Source organism: Nanorana parkeri, unplaced genomic scaffold (genome assembly GCF_000935625.1).
Source record: "Nanorana parkeri isolate BGI_ZX_2015 unplaced genomic scaffold, ASM93562v1 scaffold277, whole genome shotgun sequence".
In the NCBI taxonomy this organism is placed as follows: Eukaryota; Metazoa; Chordata; class Amphibia; order Anura; family Dicroglossidae; genus Nanorana; species Nanorana parkeri.
The window spans coordinates 521603-541856 of NW_017306545.1; the positions used below are offsets into that span (position 1 = coordinate 521603).

Here is a 20254-nt window from a genome sequence, read left to right on the forward strand (position 1 = left end):
CTCGGGTGGGCTGTGCGACACTCGGGTGGGCTGTGCAACTCTCGGGTGGGCTGTGCGACTCTCGAGTGGGCTGTGCGACACTCGGGTGGACTGTGCGACACTCGGGTAGGCTGTGCGACTCTCGAGTGGGCTGTGCGACACTTGGGTGGGCTGTGTGACTCTCGGGTGGGCTGTGTGACTCTCGGGTGGGCTGTGGGACTCTCGGGTGGGCTGTGCGACTCTCGGTGGGCTGTGCGACTCTCGGATGGGCTGTGTGACACTCGGGTGGGCTGTGTGACACTCGGGTTGGCTGTGCTGTCTAAGCTATGGTGTCTCACCAGGGGGTCCGCAGAAGGGCAGCATGGTGTCAGGGAGCCAGTGTTGTGCCAAATTCTGGTCTCCTGTAAATCTTCGTTCCCCCTGCCGCTCAGCAATTTCTGAAACCCCGTCTCTTCCCTTCAGCTGCATAGGGATCTACATAGCCCAGCTGCTTTTCTAGCTCTGGTGATCTATCACATAGAGGAACGTCTCCTCGTTCTTTTACAAGTGATAGATCACCAGAGTTAGAAGAGAGGAGGAGCAATCACAGATGCGGCTGCCGAGGTCCTAGTCAAGCGTGATCTCGGGCAGCCACATCTGCCTGAATCCCGAATCTGTCTCTGAGCTCCGGGCACAGGCTGCCCGCAGCTCAGAGGCTGATCCGGGCGGTGCGGCTGCTCGAGATCGCACTTGACAAGGACCTCGGCAGCCGCACCTATCAGAAAATGTAAAGTGCTGGTGTCGGCACTAAGTGTCTTGTGTACGGGTGCCTGCTGGCTGGGCACCCGGACACAACACACCAAAACTGGACTGTCCGGGTCAAAACCAGACGGGTGGCAATCCTATCACATACCCCCAGCAGGTCTATATGAGGCATAAAACTTTACCGCATAGTCTCAGTATCATGTTTTAATGGATAAAACAGAAGGGCTCCAAAAAATGAACACCAGATCTGGTGCGTTACGTTGCATAGAAAAAAGTAGGGCATGTTCTACTTTTTTTTCAGTGCAACATAACGTACCCTACAGAACGGAGCGGTGTGAACTAGTCCCATTTACACCCATTTATATTTCGGTGTTCTACCTTTAGCATCTGTTAAAAAACATATTGCAACACAACGGATCACAACTCAACAAATCCATTGTGAATGGACCCTTGGTCCCTCTGATCCTACTGGAACCATGTATTCCATTGCAATGAAATTTGTGACCGCATCGCCCGAACTTACTCTTCTACCCAAGGGCTATAGAATGAGGTTTTTAAATGATCTGCCCTGACTGTCAAATACTGCAGGCACCCCACATTCTGTGTACTTTTATTTATTATTATATCCACATCTTACTGATAATGTATATTGTGAGCCATAGATGTATCAGTTTTTGTCAGAGATTTTTAAATAGAGGGATTTTGTAAGAATGTGCTCCCATAAGGTTTGTAAAGCAGGAAAAAGTATGAAGACGTTTTGTTAGAGCAATATAATACATCAGTATAAATCTGCAGACTTCATGAACCTTGTTAGTTTGGGAAATAGAGAATTGCTGGAATAGGTGGAAAATGGGAAGGAAAAAGGGAGGACCAAAGGGAAGTATTAGGGATAAGCATCATGTTTTTCCTGAACCCAGATTTGATTGTTTAGTCACCGTGGATTGCTTGGATGAATGTCAGTTTTTTGACTGGTAAAGGGGGTCTTTCAGACCTTCAGTGTCTACCATTTATGGGAATACAGCACTCCCAGGAGGGATCTTATTTTTGTTTGTGGTTTGGAGACATTGTGGATTATTGGGAAAGGGATGCCATACCATTTGTGACTTGACTGCCCTACTAAAGTAGTAATTTACTTCTATATTAAGGAATACCCTAAGAACTCCTTAGTAGTTAATTCATGCTGGATGGGTTGCTTATATCTGCCAAGTGTTTCACTTTTCACCCTCCACATAACCTAAATGCCAAATTTTAAATTTGCTCATCACTGGAAATTATGTAGAAATGCATGAAGTAAATGAATTGTTTTCTCATTGCGCCCACACAGCACCTAATATGGACTAAAATAACTTCTGGTAAGGTGTGTTGTACTAAAATCCTGTGCTCTGCCTTCTGTGAGTGGTTATATCTTATCACTCCTACTACAGGCTGCTAGAGTAAACAATGCTTAATCATTACAGCTCAGCGTGGCTTTAGTATAAAGACAGAAATATATGGGAGAGTATTGATTGTATTAGTCTCCATTTATTTAAACATATTTTTATAAGTCAATCCTTTTACATTTGTTTTCACGGTTATCTCTCACAGACCAGTTGTCATTGTTGGATATATGAGAGTGAAAAGGGTCCGTGCTTAACACAACATTGTACTTTAAAATCCATCTGTGCTTTTGCTTCCTATTCTACACTGCCTGTCCAAGAAAAAAGTCTTGGACAGGCACACAGTCGCTGTGTCATTATTTCGATAAGCTTCTGCAAAGTCACATCATTTATTGAATTTTTTTGCATTAATGTTTCACCAAGATCTTGTAGTGATTATGGGAGAGCCGGACCACTGCATGAAGTATTTTCCAACACATCCCAGGGATTAAGGTCTGGACTGTGTGGTGGCCAATTCATGTGTGAAAATGATGTCTCATGCTCCCTGAACCACTCTTTCACAATTTGAGCCCGAGGAATCCTGGCATTGTCATCTTGAAATATGCCCAATGTTCCATCAGTGAAGAAAAAATCCATTGATGGAAAAACCTGGTCATTCAGTATATTCAGGTAGGCAGTTGACTGCATTTTTTGGGCACCTAACATTGCTCAACCTAGACCTATTATACAGTACAGTGGAAGGCTCTTACGTATTTGCTTAGCTTAAAGGAGAACTATTTTCCCCATATTTCTCCTTAGGGTAACGGGAGGACACAAACTAGCGTCCTCCCGTCACCCTAAGCTCAGTATACTGCGAGCCACAGCTCGCGGTATACTGAGACGCCGCAGCTGAAGCAGATCCTGACAATTATGTCTGGATCCGCTGAGCTGCGTGAGTGACAGCTGGCTCTGCCTATCTAGAGGCAGAGCCAGCTGTACCCGCCCCCTCCCCCGTCCGATCAGCCAGTCAGCACTGGAGGATCGGAGCGGGGAGGTGGGAATCCAGTCCCTCCCCTGTCACGGCAGAGAGCCGTGACAGGATCGAGAGGTGAGCGAATGCCGGTATGTGTTCGCTCACCTCCCGATCTACTGAGCCGACCCAAAGTCTCATTGTCACAGGTCAGCTAGAACAATGGGGTGAGTGAAAAGCACTCACCTCATAGTTCTCCTTTAATCCATGTGGTGACTATTTTGTGGACAGGCAGTGTAGAATACAGTACTTGGTGCATTGAAGTCAGGCTTTACAAATCCTGTGGTTCACTTAGAGCAGTGGTTGTCAACTTATATATAGCTTTGGGCCACGCATATTATTGAGAATATGTAATGCCAGAGATGACTGTCGGAGACTTTAAGCTTACTAATCAAAAACTGGACACATGCTGCATGAGAAGGCTAAAGACTGCATGGGAACAGGTTATATGCAACTGCTAAAGATCACTGCCATAACAGCCCCTCTTACTTCAGAAGTAAAACACTTGGCAGATATAAGCAACGCACCCATCAGTGCTCCCACTACTCTCTACAGGGGTTCAAGGGTCTTACAGCAAACACCAAAAGGTGGCAAGCAGCCTTCGGGCCACACATTGGGCACCAAGGACATACTGTAGAGAATCACTGTATTTAATGCTTGTGTTGCATTGCCAGATTTTTTGAGTGATGTGGGTGAAACTTGGGACCTTTTTAGCTGTGAGTTCAGATAAGACTTGAGAACTGTAATCAGGGTGATCGCAATTGTACATACTTGCTTTCATTTCCCAGAATAAAGCATAAATCCAACAGCTGGATCTGCTGATGATCATTGATTGTCTTTTCCTACATCATTGATGTCAGGTTCTGTTTGCAAAAAAGTGAATATGCTCTGTTACCTGTTTTTAGGTACTGACCCTGTATGCTTACTATCAAAAATACTCCCAACTGGTATAAACACAGATCTATAGTTTGAAGCTCCTGGACCCAAATTTAAAGTGACACCAAACTGAGTGTGATTAAAATGCTTTGCAGGCTCCAGTACAGACATCTAAAGTGACAATAAAGGGGTTTAATCTTAGAAATGCATTCAAGTGCCTGAACTATTAACAAAAATCTATCTTATTTGTGTATCACTCGGCTGTACATCCTCAAATCATCTCTGAATTGGTGCTGACACCAAAGAAGGAAGGTGTCTCCTGTGATGGACTACAATCTAAATACAAATTAGTAAACTAACATAAGATTGTAGTCCATCACAGGAGTGAGCTTGGAGTGGTGGTTACTTTACAACACACACAGGGACCATGGGGAACAAAAGTAACCACCCTCCAGAAGGAAGGACAGTGTCAGCATGAATTCAGAGATGATTTCTGAACATTTTTGTTATTAGTTGAGATACTTGAATGCATTTTGAAGATTTAACTCCTGAGTTTAGTGACACTTTAACATATAGATAAGAATGTTCATTTTAGCCATACAATTGGAATTTTCATAACTCATTGCAAAAAAAATAAATGGTTGGGAACTTGGGAACCACAAATATTTCCCTTTGAATGCATGCTGTACTTACTTAACATACTAATAGAAGCATTTTTACATTCAAGGACATTTGGTAAGAATGATACTAGATAGTGCAGGTATGTAGTACATTTATAAACTTTGAAGGTATATCACAAGTTTTTCTTTGTAAAGAATGATCTAATAAAATGAAAGCAATGTTGTATAGTCTCTATTGTATAATAAAACACATATCCTTGACAACGAACAACCCAGCACCACATCACCGTACTACATATTTACCCAAGTACTACATAGCGCGTTACCATCTTTGGTTCCTACACAGTAAATAACTTCTAATGTTTCTAACAGTCATAATTCTGTATATGGACTGCAACTTTGTTTTATTTAAGTACAGAACTATATGAAAAGTCAGGGGGTAATTATGCATTCATAGATCAGGACCTCATGTATTTTATGATATCCTGTTCTGCAAATGTGACATGTTGTTTTGCAAGTCTTAATGCCCAATTTACTTTTATTGTATATATAAAGGAAAAACAGAATAGTGAACCATATTGTTTACTTCCAGCAGGTTTCATCATCAGAATCGTGGTTGGGACCTATGAGACTAACACAGGATCCTATACAGGTAATTTTATCTTACCTTTTATCTAGAAGAATACAACAAAAATGTTACTTAGCTTGATGATATCACTATATAATGTGATATCTAGCCTTCTGATATACTGGTAAATTCACCCATATGTTAGCTATTAGGGATGCACCGATACCAGTATTTTGGTATCGAGTACCGATATTTGTTTCCCGTTACTCGCCGATACCTAATATCGATACCGGAAGTCCCATTGAGGGAAAAAACTCAAAATAAATATGCATTTCTATATTGAATTTCCATAAGTTCTATACCACTCCTAATAACCATATCCATCAAGAAGTTTGTAAACTTACTTATTGAAGATGCCCATAGGATGATCTTGCTCAATGCACTGACACAATTTCACTCAGCCCTGTGAATATGTACTTCTCTGTGTCACAACTCATTAAGCCTGCCTTCTGAACTACAACTCAACATCTAAACAATGTAACATTATCATTGCTTGTTAAAAGCAATACATGATGCGTTATGTAGTGCTGAGAAATTCAGATTGCTTCACATCACGCAGCAGGGAAAGAGATGTAAAGTACCGTATATACTCGAGTATAAGCCGTCCCGAATATAAGCCGAATGGTATCCAGGAAGTTGTTGAAAGTGATGGCAGCACTCACTAAATAAAATTGATTTTTTTTCAAGTATGCTTTGATTGCATTATCAAAAACAACTCTAGTATGTATTCCTATTACAATGCTGATGTTATAACAGGAGAGGATATGCTGGGACTTTGAAACTCCTTTAAAATTAAGTCATGATTTTTATGAAGAATACAACTGGATTCAATGGCAGCCCTTATCTGCATAAACCTCAGCTTTTAGTAGAATAATAGTCCAAATGTGTCTGTATTTTCACTATAAACACTTTTAGCCCCTTTTGAACTATTGACGTGTACATGTTTGAAGTATCCACATTAGAAAAACAGTCCACTGTGCAGAGAAGTTTGAAAGCAGGTCACTAAGTCCAGCAGCTCTTGTCAGACTCCGGGGAATTTATTGATTCTGTCACACAGTAGAGTTGCTATGGTAATACACTCCAACAATCCAGGGTCATGGAACAGTGCTGTGTTTACTAGAGTCTGAATGACTGCAGCCTTCCCTAATTCAGAAGAAGCATACCTTAATATATCTCTACACAATTCCCTGGTTAAACATTTCAGATTTTATCAATATAGGTCTATAACAGTGAAGGAACCAAAGAAAAGTACGTTCCTGTAGGAAGCATGGCGTAACTTCTGTTCAGATGTAATTATCATTTGACAGAAATCCAGTATAAAGCCAGTATGGTAGACAGTTGTGATAAATAAGGTGACCTGTAAAGGGGAAATACACCCTGATAGCCTTTTTTCAGCCAAGGAAGGTGCCATTGTGGCCTTTATTTGGATTGCAGTTGCCATTGTGCTGCACATGTAATCAACTATGACACCAGCCATTTGAGGGCTTGAAAGTTTGGTTGAGAGCTGAAATAAGCAAATGCTATTTGACAATTGGCATGCCTTGAAAGTAACTGTTTTGGGAGACAAGTGAAGAGGATCTTTACCCATCAATTTAATGTATTCCAAAACAGTTACTTTCAAGGCATGCCACTTGTCAAGATTGCCAGTGTGCTTATTTCAGCTCTCAACCAAACTTGCAAGCCCTCAAATGGCTGTTGTCATAGCTGATCACATGTACATTTATTACAGAGGACATTCATGATGCAGAGTTTGCAAAGCATGCTGGGCTTTCAGGCTTTCATATACAATGCTGGAAGTAACGCAGAAGTCATATCTACCTTCTTTGTATGGCGAACCTTCATATTTCACCCGAATTGTTCTCTTGTGCTCCAACATCTCATTGTCAGGTGCTGCTGGTGTTCGCAAAGGAAGACAGTCAGAGCGATGGCTTCTGGTGGGCCTGTGACCGGGCTGGGTACCGGTGTAATATAGCCAGAACACCCGAATTGGCTCTGGAGTGTTTCCTTGATAAACATCATGAAATCATTGTCATAGACCACAGGCACCCAAGGTACCTCGACGCAGAGGCGGTTTGCAGGCAAGTACTAAGTATGGATTGAAATTCAACACGGTTACTGTATTGTTTGTTTGAGACCAATTTTGATTTTATTTTGTTTAACCTCCCTGGCGGTATTCCCGAGTCTGGCTCGGGGTGAATTTTCCATACCAGGAGCGGTAACCCCGAGCCAGACTCGGGGCTGCAGAGAAAAGTGACACTCACCTTGTCCCTGCGAGCCCGCGGCGTCCTCTGCTGTACACGGCCCGAAAATGAAACTAAAAGTCAGAAACTAAAAGCATCTAACTTTTAGTTTCGTTTTCGGGCATCACAGCCGGCGGGAAATTCAAAAGTGAAAAGTTGCAAAAAGTAAACATTACAATCCTGGACAATTTAAATTGAGCATATCATGTATGCATAGCATGTTATTAAAATCAATAGATCCAGAGATATAGGCAGCTGTAACTCTAAGCACATCTCAACCTTTGCTGAAAAAGTTGAGTTTGGTTCCATTCTCCTCTGCCTCTCCAGTCTCTTATTAGTTATCCTAGAGATGGGCAATCTTACTGACCAATAGGGAAATGCAGTAGGTGGGAGTGGCAGGGCTAAGCTTGGTTAATACTGGGAAACATATATAATTTAGCTGTTGATAGCTCTGGATCCACTGATTGTTTTGGTATCCTGTTTTCACTGAAGGCACCATTAATATGAAACTTTCACCCAGTGTGAGAAACATTTCCTTTTACCACTTTGCTGCCGCAGCAATATTTTTATTTTTCACACAGATGTTAAAATGTGCATTTTTGGCTAGAAAAATACTAGAAAATGAATTTGAGTGCAGAAAAACAGTGTCGAGTAAGTAGATACCAAATATGTCAAGCCTCCAAACTGCATGTCTCCACGGAACAGGAGAAAAAAATTACGAGCCAAAAATGATCGACAACACTTTAATTGCCTTATGGCTCACGAGTTTAGAATTACCTGTAAATGCGGGACCTACAATTATTTCTCTCACTCCGGCGATACCCAATATGTATTGCGCAGTTGTTGTTTTCATTGTGCGCGGGATGATGGGAGTGCCTGTTAAAAAAAAATGTATTTACTATAGTTTTCAACACTTTTTTTCCCCCAATTAACTTTATTGCTATCACAAGGAGGCTAACAATAGCATTGGGCAGGTGACAGGTAATCATTATAAAGACATCAAGGGTCTATTAGATCTCTAATGTCTCCCTTGGCCTTTCCTGCAGCCGATCGTGCTAAATGCGCTGTTTGTCTTGCTTTGCAGCTGGGATTTTAACAGTTCTGAACCCAAAAGTATTTGCCATCCTTACAGTTTTTATTGTGGTACTGGTCTCCTAGGAGGTGCGCGAGAGCACAGGAACCACTGAGGTGGGAGCCAGACAACTAGTGTTTTCAGAGGGAGAGGTCAGCAATAACAGCCTACATAGACATTTCAGTACAGGATTCCCTTACAAATAGAACCTGAATAAATTATAAAGAGACGTGGTGGCAACTATAATTCAAAGTCTCACCGCTTGTGCAAAATTCCTATCTTGGTACAAGGTGCATGGGATAGAAGCGCTGTAACTGGCATTCCAAGCATTAAGAGGTAGAAATTCCAGTCCAAATATGTACACATCAATTGTACACATACAGATCCCAGTCCACACTGCCCCTGCCAGCAACATTCTTGATAAATTCCTCCTTAAAATTACTCTAATGGCTGCCTCTTCTGTGTGGTAGTAACTGGTACTACTGAATAAGGGCTGGGAAATTTCATTTGCATATGGATCCTCCACACACGAAGAAATGTTAATGGGCCACAGAAGTATTTTATTTTAATTATGTTGATCAAAGTCTGTGGCATCCTATCAGAATTCAGCTTTTAAAGACTCACAGTGCAGGTTTTCTTGACACCTGATTGATTGATGTGATTATAGTTCACTACTGCTCTTGACATCTAAATCTTTACGTTCTTTTTAAATTCTTTTGCAGATCAATTCGAGCAACAAAGCCATCAGAGCACACTACAATCCTTGCTGTAGTCCCACGTTTGTAAGTTGGTGTTTTACCTTTTTACATTCCCTGTTGTCAAGTTCTTTCCTGCAATAAAATCAGTACTTTATTCTCATTAGGTTAAATTTTAAAGTAAACCTGTTATGAACCGGGGCTATTCCAACTAAACATAAAGTATTATGAAGAAATGCATAGAGATTAACTTTTTTTTTTTAATCAGATATTATTTATTTGGTTTTTTCTTCCTTTCCATACATTGTGAACATATACAATAAAACCACAGCCCAAAACAACTAACAGAACAAAGACAAGAAAAGGACAAAAAAAACACACACAAAAAAAATCTAAGGACAACCGCAGTACAATCTCTATTTGCAGTCCCTACTTATCTATCGATCTTTATTCTATTTACTATTGCGCATTTCTTTCCCTTCTTTTTTTTCCCCCGTTCTCCCTTTTTCCCCTCCCTTTTCTTCCACTTATAATATTATATTTTGTCCTCTTGATCCAGGAGCTCTCAAGTCCGGTAAATATTCCTATTTCCAATCCACCTATTCCAAATTCCCTGAAATTTACCTGACTGGCCCCTCATCCTGTAAGTATGTTCTTCAAACCGAACATATTTACTAATCTCAGCTTTCCATTCTTCAATTGTAGGGGGATACTCCGAAGTCCATTTGACTGCTTTTAATCTTCTAGCCAGAAACAATAGCCTTTTTTTTGCTAAAGTGCTGTTATTATCTAGATCAGGGGTGGCAAACACAAGGCCCGCGGGCTGAATCCGGCCCGCCGGGCCTTGTAATGTGGCCCGCACAGCAGCCAGGGCCGGTCCGCTATGCCGACTCTGTGCAGAGCAGTGTCTACTGCAGAGCAGAGGTGGCACTACCACACAGTAGACACTAGAGGGCGCTGGTGGGGGAGGCCAGAGAAACACCTCCTCCCCCAGCCCTCTCTACTCTGTGCTCTTTCCGGAGCTTGCTGGTGCTGTTCCTGCAGCCTGCACTGCCCCAGTATCGGCCGAGATATTAACATATGAATGGCCTGCAGTAATTTGCATATCAATAAGCCGCGGCCCATAAATGTTGCGGCTCATTCATATGCAAATCGCCGCCCCTCCCCCGCTGAGTTTCCATATATTCTATTTAAACATTCAATGACCCATATCCAGTACCTTTTTAGTTTTGGACATCTCCATAATAAATGAATAAATGTGCCTTCCTGATGCTTGCATCTCGCACACTTTGGGTCTGTGCGGGCCCCTATTTGTATAAAAACTCAGGGGTTCTGTACACCCTATGTATAATAAATAATTGAGTTAATCTATGTGATAAAGAAATATACACATCTTGCACTCCTTGAAGTACTGCCTTCTTTATTTCCTCATCAATTATGCCTATATCCTCTGTCCAGCGCTCCCTGCATATCAATGGAAATGCCTGTAGTTCCTTTTTTTAAAAACAGTGATACACCAGGGAAATTATCACCTTAGACTTCTTAGCTTTAACTACCTGATCGATCAAGGGAGTTGGAGCAAAGCATGCTGCTGGAACCAAATCTTGCGCACTCAACACATGTCTTAGTTGCAAATATTGAAAAAACATTTTGTTCTCCAATCGGTATTCTACTCTTATTTGGCCAAATGTCTTAAGCACTCCCCCGGAGTACAGTTGCATTAATGAGACTATCCCGAGTTTCTGCCAGTTACAAAAACCCTGTAATTTAATTAGTTCAGTCAGTTGATCATTTGCCCACAAGGGAGTGTAGTTAGTGTATAGGTTGGACTTGATGGACTAATGTCTTTATTCAACCTCAAATACTATGTATCCTTCTATATCTATAATCCTTTTGCTCAGTCCCCATATTTTCTTTAACAGTTTCATTGTGGGTATCCCCCGTCCCCTTCTTTATATATGCCTGAGTTTCTAATGCTCTTAATGGGTCTACCCCTTCAAACATACTTGCCAAAACTTTATATGAGGAGTTTGTTGCCCCATTCAAGTCCCATCACATAAAGTGTTGAAATTGCCACAAAATACACCCATGGGTTTGGGACTGCTAGCCCACCCTGATCACTGGGGTGTTGTAAGTATTCTAACCGAATCCTTGGATCTTCCCCTTCCATATAAGTTCTCTAAACAGGGTATTAATTAACTTAAAAGTTCTATTTGTAATCCAGCAGGGGGAGTTATGTAATAAATATAGTAGCTGGGGCATCCATATCATTTTTAAAAGGTTAGTACGGCCTGCTACTGACAACGGGAGTCTACACCAAGTCTTACTTTGTTTTTTGAATCTCTGCAGTACAGGACACAGATTGAGCTCTACATAGTCTGTTATTTGTCTAGATATCGTCAGCCCCAAATATTTAAAAGAGTTCACAACCATAAACGGGAAGGCGGACTGCTCCACGCCATCTGGGAGAGGATCTATCGGTTGCAAGGCAGACTTATCCCAGTTGATACATATTCCGGAGTACTCCCCAAATTCCGAAATAATTGCCATTGTCGAGGGACATTGCTATGTTAGACAGAAAAAGGAGCATGTCATCTGCATATAAAGCGATTCTTTCCTCGCTCCCTCTTCGTATTAGCCCTCTCACTGATATTGATTGTCTAAAGGCCGTGACTTACTGCACGCGAAGCAGCGCGGAGCGGTGGCACGCTGCCTTTGCGAGCAGTGTGTCATGTCACTTTCTTCTCGGCACCTCAGCTTGCGAGAGCTCGCAGAGCTGAGCGCGCCGAGATGAACAATTTCAACTTCAGCCAATCGGCTCGCGCGTATAAACCGGCTCGACGGGATGCGACGTCTGGCCGGTTGTTACAGACGAGCCGATTGGCTGAAGGTGCAGTCAATCATCTGACTGCACTCAGCTCACACACTGCACGCGAAGCTCCGTGCCGGAGAGCTTTGCTTCGCTCTGCACGGCTTCGCGTGCAGTGTGTCACGGCCTTTATGCTGGCAGCTAATGGCTCTATTGCAAGGGCAAACAGAAGTGGGGACAAAGGACATCCCTGTCTTGTCCCTCGAGTCAGACTCAACTCTAAGGATTGTGCCCCATTGACCCTGACTGATACTTTAGGGCTGACATACAGAGATTAACTTTAGTAAAAACATATATTGACTTTTTCTGTAACAGTTGATCTTGGTTCTGCCCCTCTCTTCTCCCAAGCCAATCTTAAGCCTCTAATGGTTTATCTTACTGACCAAAAAGAAGGCTTACTGGTGAAGGATTGCTTTAACATGAAAAACCAGCATTAACATATGCAATAACTTGGATCTACTGATCTTTGCGACGTGTGGATTTCACTGAAGGTAACCTTTGCTTATACAGTTTTCATTATATGTGCAGTTTATGTTTCCCAGGTTTTTGATAGGGTTACATTATTAAGCACTGTTTAAAAAAAAAAAAAAAAGAACTGATCAGCCAGCAACATAGCAAATAATCTAATAATGTCATAAATATATATTTCGGTTTCATGTGGTTGGTTTGGTACGAAGTAAAGCGACAAACGGCCTGGCTTAGTTGTTGGTCATGCCAAAATTCTGTTGTCCGGCCTTAATCTGACTCCTCTGACAACTCATCAATTAGTGCTTCTGGGGGGGAGGGTTCAGGAGAGACTCTTGGAAGTGGTTCAACTGAATTAAGAAATCCTTTTGCAGGTAAAACAGCATATTTTTTAAATTGTGTATTTAGCTTTATGTAGCATTCCTCTGTAAAGCCACCAATATGTTTAAGGAAATTGTATGTATTCATAAGAATATGTCTGTTTTGTTGCAGACCATCTGATCAAGAAGAAATGTCGGTCCTTCCTCTCATGCATACTGGATTCAACAGAGTGAGTGACATTTATCTGTATTAGTTATTGTAGTCTGTTCAAGAAAATGGTGAATCAGGAATCATTTTCAGAACTTATTGGGCTTGGGCAGGTCATATACTTCAAAGGGCAGCCGGATGTGCAGGATCTGATGATCCCCATCCTTCAGTCACACTAAACAGGTCACAAACCTGCAGCTGTAGCACAGAGTGGGGAGTGAAGAAACAATTGGCTTTTTGCTGAAAGAACATGTTCTATAACCCACCCAAATGATTTGTTCCTCTTAAGCATTAACGTGCAGCAGTCATGTGGGCTTCCCACATACATGATTGGGAAGCTGTCATCTTATCCCTACAGTAGTAAAATAGTAATGCAATACTGGGGAGTGCTCTCTCCTCACTCCAGCTTTCACAGGCATAATACTGGGGGCGAAGTACAGCTCTTCCCTTGCTTTTCCTTAGACATCTTCTAGAGCCAAGAATTTCAAATAGTTAATTTTAAGTGTTTTCCTTTATGTTTCTATTTATAATAAAGAGTAATGATAGAAGAACCAAAGAAACATACAGGGTTATTAACAAAAGGGTGAAAAGTTTGGAGAAGGCAGGAGAAGTGAACAGTCTAGGCCAGAATAGCTGAACTGGAAAGTGAGCTGAATTGGAGAATTTTTCCAAATCAGCTATTTTGGCCTAGATTGATGACTTCTCTTGCCTTCTCCAAACTCTTTACCCTTTTGTGAATAACCCTCATAGATGTAGCATGCAGAGGAGTTGGCTAATTTTGACACTCAACAGCTCACCATCTGCCCTGCAAGAATTAATTAATTGCATGCCGGGGTGGCAGAAACAAGTAGAGCCAGGGATCATTAATATAAGTGGGTTATGATAACAGCTGCAACCCGCTAATAATGCCCTACTACGGACTAGCGGCAAATATCCTAACAGAGCTCTATGACCCTAGAGAGTTTGACATTGTCGGGGCCTACTGGAGGATCCTCTGGTTCTCCAGCGGGCCACTATGAGCCTAGATTTAAGATAAGAATCTGCAATAACAGTTTTAAAATCCTTTCTATACATGGTTCAGCTGGAGATGGGCAAACTGGAACTCTGGGGCCCACAGGGGGATTTTAGGTCTAGGGGCTCATCCCAATCAAACAGTCAAGTTTTTAACAACTACAGTCTGCATTATTATTACAGGTATTTATATTACAGGTATTTATATAGCGCAATTTACGCAGCACTTTACATAATGCACATTCACATAAATCCCTGCCCTCAAAGAGCTTACAATCTAAGGTTCCTATCTCACATGCATACATATGAGGGCCAATGTAGACAGGAGCCAATTAACCTACCAGCATGTCTTTGGAGTGTGGGAGGAAACTGGAGTACCCGGGGGAAACCCACACAAGCACAGGGAGAACATGCAAAGTCTTTGGAGATAGTGACCTGGCTAGGATTCGAACCATTCAACAACATTGCCTTTGTTTCTGATGCCATGACATAACTCAAAATAATATTAATTTGCATAGTATGTGTGCCAAAATCGTGCAAATATGAGACAAATGATCTGTCTGATTTCTACATGCTTATTGAACAAGATACAAGATGTGAACAAACAGATGACAGGAAATTTAAATACACAATAATTGGTCAAGCTTTCTTTTCACTATGTATGGTGAGGATGACCATTGGTACATTGTATTTCCCAATCCTCAAGATGTTGACATTAGTTATATAGACTTTAGCCATGTCTCTTTAGTGAGAGTGAAGGAGAATGAGTACATTTAACAAGGATGTCATCATAAACTAATATTTAGCTGGCCTCCCTCATTTTTGCAAGCTTATATAGTAATGTCACTTTGATTAATCTGGCTAAACCATCAGTAGTCTTAATATGTATAAATATTAGTACAAATCCCATCAATACCCGGTCTATGTGAGTGATTCACCCCCTAAATAAAATCTTACAGTGCCAAAGGATATTTTTTGATTATTATTAAATCAATTTTTGAGATTAGTTTAGGCTTTTCTGGTTGGCTTAATAAGGAAGATCGTGAAGATCTTTTCTCAGTGTTGTGTTTGGCTTGCCTCCTGTTGACCTGGGGATGGCACTTGTGTTTGGGGGATTAATCTTATTGGAAACCCCCCAAAATAAAATGTATTAACATAACTAGGCTTTAGGGAGTGAACTACGTTTTGTCTTCCATTACCAAAAAACGCTATGCATATCTATTGTATTAAAGGGTTCATGTTGGCCACATGTTGTGCACTGGACATCTTGTTACAGCTTGAATGACAAAAGCAGAGCTGGGGATGGCATCAGGAATGGGGCGCTGCTGCTGGAGGAAATCACAGTGTTGTATCTTGCTTGGTGTACATTGACTATGTCATGGTTTCTGCAATGGGGCAATGCTTGTGGACAACATTGCTTTGTTACGTTCTGCTTTTTGACCATTGACTTGGGGAAAGCTTCAGGAATGGGTCAGTGCTGCTGGGCTGGCTAGATAACATCACTGGATTGAGGTTGTAATACCTATGGAGAAAAAATGCATAACACTAGCTACAACAAAAAATGAATAATTTAATTTTAGTCACTTGAACATGCACTGTGCCCCATCATCAGGATATGAATTTTCCATTTTAGTTAATTTTGCAGCTTAGTTTAGGCTTTCCTTTGTTTACTTACTGAAGATGGCCGCCAATTGCCACGAATCTCTTCCTCCTTACTTGACTCACACACGCAGCCAGCCAACTCATCAGTGCTGTATCATGCAGTTACCAGGGCACGCATGGGCAGGTTAGTTTGTATTCAGGCTTCTGGGAGTGGTGATGGGAGTGGATACAGTCAGTGCATAGATGCGGCATAACATTGGCATAAATAAGTTACAATTTCAGCTAAAAATTATAGACATCCCCCTTTCTCCCTGGTAGTTGTTACATCATTTTCAGCCACATACTCCAGACCCACATGCAGGGATCTCAAGTCTCCCTGATGATCAGGGAGTCTCCCTCTTTTGGACAGCAGCTCCCTGATGTCTGCGAGAGAGGCATTTTCTCCCTGAAAGCTTTACTCTGAGTAAACCTTTCCAGTAAGATGTCAGTGGGTAAAGTTTCAGAGTGAGGCTTGCCTCCTAGAGGAAGGTCATGTGATCTCTAGAGTAGCCTCAGAACGAGGCTTGCCAGACAATCCTCTGTCTCCCTACAGACCAGTCCTCCTCTGCCTACAGGACATAAAATCTTTCTCATGAAAGCTGTAGTTTCCCTTGGTGTGAGAATTGTCCATTAAATCATAATAATTTTAAACAAGCAGAAATCTCGTTTATATATTTTTCAGAGATTTTATGAGAATAACAGTATGATTGCCTGTTACAATGAACTTATCCAGATAGAACATGGGGAGGTGCGCTCACATTTCAAACTGCGGTATGTATGCATATACCTGTTGAAAATGATGTCCATTTGGATGCAGTGTGACTAGCTTTAATACTTATACTAAAGCTATACTTATGCTAAAGATCAAGTTGAGCCACATATATAACAAGATATATGTGGGGGATGAGCTATTTTTATATATGTTTTTTTATATAAATTAAAGAGTAACTCTAGTGACAAATATAGGTTTATTATTTTATTAAGTCCAAGGAAAAGTTATTCCCAGGAGATAAATCTGCATATGTATCTGTAGTGCTGTTATAAAAATCAGGCTGTTTGTTGACAACCAGTCACAACTGGGCTTATGCAAGAATCTGACTATTTAGTGTTCAGTTATTCTATTTTTGCAGGCTTATCTTTTTTTAAAATGTATATCTTTTCATTTATTAGGCTTTACTTTGTTTAGCCCAATCCCAAGGTTTAACAATTGCTGCCCTGTGAATATTTGTGAACATTCGTTGTATATATGCAGAAACATTCTTTAGATTTTCCCTTTACAAGTGTTATTAAATTTGAACACTCTGAGTGTAATATTGCATTATGGCCACTAGATGACGTTAATGGAGCAAAGGAAACTAGTATTTCAGAAAGGTGTCAGACACGTTTCAGAATTCCTTTCTTCTTTACATTATCCATGTCAGCTACTCAAACAGAACCCAAGACATTGGCAAGAAGCAGGGACCCAGCATTCTCCAAAGGAGAGTTAATAAATGACAGCCTCCATTATTCTAACATGACATGGTACATTTAATTGGTTTACAACCAATAATATACCAGTTGCTAATACCAGTATAAGGGTGCTTGCAGGTGTGCCACAAGCCAACCAAGTGATCTCTGCAGCAGGCACTCACACAGATCACCTGGCCTGTGATATTGTTAATGGATGCAAGTTATTCAGGTGGACTTTAGCCAACAAGCTCTGTTCTGAGCAGCCCAAGTTTTAATAAGCAGTGCATGTAAATGAATAGGACCACCCCCCTTCCGTCCACAAGAAAAAAGTAAGGGCCTTGCTATTGGAGGAAAAACATTTATTTAAACACTCCAATGTTCTTTTGTTTAAATATCTTAGTAGTATTATTATGTAACAAATTTGCTGTCATTTTGTAATAATGTAAAATATCTTCAAAGAAATAAGTAAACTGTGGTCTCCCATTAATAAAAAAAGATGTCAAAGCAGCACTAAATAAAAGGTGCATCTGCACTGACAATTTTCTCTTAGTTCCCTTGGAAAGCCCCAAATAAAAGTTGGTCCTACTAGCGACATCCACCAAATGCAGCTTCCTGTGATGGTGTGGCAAAAATGCTGCACTGCTTCTATATTCAGAGCAGTGTCTCCACTTTCATGTAGGCTGTGCCTGTTTGCCCTATAATGAGAAATTGCTGCAGAGGGGCATTGCCACTGCTGTTTCACAAGCCTGTAGCTTGTCAATCAGCACCTGGTCATACCTAGTCCTGTCAACTGCCTCTGATGCTGAAGCCCTCCCACTGTTGGCTGCAGTGTCTGGAAGGGGGAGCATGTGAACCACAAATGAAGGAGGATGTGGCTAAATCAGGGAAGGTAAGTCAAGTTTTTTGTTTACTCTATGAAGATTGTGCATCACATGGCAACTTGATTTGGTTGTTGTTTAGACTGTCATACAAGAGCCTTTAGTTGCACTTTAATGTGCAAACAATGGTACTGCTGTTATGTACTAAAGGGCCTTGACAGATCAGGATCTGTCAATGTTAGTGCATGCTTTGACACGTCTGCAGTCCCATCCAGGGTAAAGCTTGCTGGAGTTGGGTGCTCTAGATCAGTGGTTCTCAACTCGTGGGTCGCGACCCAAAAGTGGGTCGCGACACCCTCTGCAGTGGGTCGCGGCGTCATGTCTGCATAGAACGGCCCATCTGCATTAGAGAGAACAGGAGGAGGAATTTGTGGTTCAGCCTGTGGAACCTCATAATGTCAAACTGTCCCCTCTCTCCCGGCCTCCCCCGGGCTCTCCGATAAAGTGGTATGGCCCGGGGAGAGAGGGGACTATTTCCTCACTTTAATATAAAGCTCAGAAGAAAGGTTTATAAAGTAGACCCCCTGACATCAACACATGTGCAGCATTTTCTGGTTACCCTAAGCAGTCAGTGGTTAAGTTTACTTGTGACCTAGAGTTGCTCTTTATGTTTTGCAAACATCAGTTTTAAGGAGACAATAACAATCTCCACAAATTAAATTGCATTACTTCTTTTTGGCTGGACATTCTACTCCACAGTGATATTGATCTTAGGAAGTTAAGTAGCTCGTACTAAAGTGAGTTTGGTCAGTGAGAGGTTTCCATTAATGTGTTTACATCAATTTTCAACGTGAAAGCCTCTTTTGTGCGTAACTAAATAATAATCATTGACTGTGTGTTTGTTGTAGGTCCTGCAATTCAATATTTACTGCGTTAGAACACTGCCAAGAAGCCATAGAGATTACAAGTGAAGAACATGTCATACAGGTACAGATAAGTTATTTATGCAATTAGTAGTGTTTAGGTGGTGTGGTCATGTTTGTTGTTGGAGTATATTACTTTCAGAGCTTTGACAAGAGACCTGGCACAGCTTGGAGTGTAGATAAGAGTGTTTGTAATGAGAGCAATGCCGCTGAATAGAGATAAAAAGCAGTTCCAGCTAAACACCTGACTACACATGTGTATACAGGAAGTATGTCCCTGCCACAAAGATTTGTAAGCTATTCATCTCTGCAGCGCTATGTGGACGTAAGGAGGAGACACATTTCAGAACCTGTAGTTCTGCAGAACATGCCACATATGAATGTTATCAATGAAGATGCTCACCATTAAAGTGACACTAAACTCAGGAGTTAAATCTTAAAAATGCATTCAAGTACCTTAACTATTAACAAAAATGTACCACTCGGCTGTAGATCCTCAAATCATCTCTGAATTGGTGCGTCCTTCTGGAGGGGGGCTACCGTATTTTTAGGTCTATAAGACGCCCCCATGTATAAGACGCCCCCAACTTTTCTTACCCAAAATTCAGAAATCAATATTTTAAATGATATTATGCATCACACTTACCTCTGAGCCAATCACTTTATTCAGCCTCTGTTGCATCACTGGTTTCTTCATCACTTTTAGCTTCAAACATATCAGTTTCTTCAACTTCTGCTGCATCACTACTGTCTGCTGAGTCACTGTCTATATATACAAGATCATCCTCAGTTCCGTCCATGGCATTGCTGATTCCACATTTTTTGAAGGACTTCACAATCACCTCTTGTTTGACACCATACCATGAGTTTAGAGAGTTTACAGGTTGTTTTTCACTTTCTGACATTTTAATGGTCACAGAATGCTCCGACATTACCGCTCTGGGCACTGCCTACACGATCTCCCCAGCAACAGCTTACGTAAGGTTCAAAAGATTTATGACTGGAGTAGAACTGTTATCTTGTCTCTGCAATCCGTGAGGCTAGTTTGCAGTGGTATCAGCACTTTCAAAACCGCGGCCCCCGTGTATAAGACGCACCTCTATTTTTAGATAAAGATTTTTATGAAAAAGTAGCGTCTTATACACGGAAAAATACGATACTTTTGTTCCCCAAGGTCCCTGTGTGTGTTGTAAAGTAGTCCAAGCTTACTCTCGTGATAGACTACAATCTCACATTTAGTGTACTAATTTGTATTAAGATTCCTTTGGTTCTCCTTGTCTTGGGTTGTCCTTGCCTTCATTAAACATTTAC

General features: G+C 41.3%; 1 protein-coding gene across 1 annotated transcript in view; it reads left to right on the forward strand.

The window, feature by feature from the left end:
* The window catches only part of PDE8B (phosphodiesterase 8B), a 118246-nt gene that overhangs the window by 63963 nt on the left and 34029 nt on the right, over positions 1-20254 (forward strand). Inside the window, exons 2-7 of the mRNA XM_018557266.1 lie at positions 5197-5256; positions 7120-7310; positions 9267-9326; positions 13066-13123; positions 16436-16524; positions 18929-19007. Of these exons, the coding sequence (XP_018412768.1) occupies positions 5197-5256; positions 7120-7310; positions 9267-9326; positions 13066-13123; positions 16436-16524; positions 18929-19007 (537 nt within the window). The remainder of the gene's footprint in view (positions 1-5196; positions 5257-7119; positions 7311-9266; positions 9327-13065; positions 13124-16435; positions 16525-18928; positions 19008-20254) is intronic.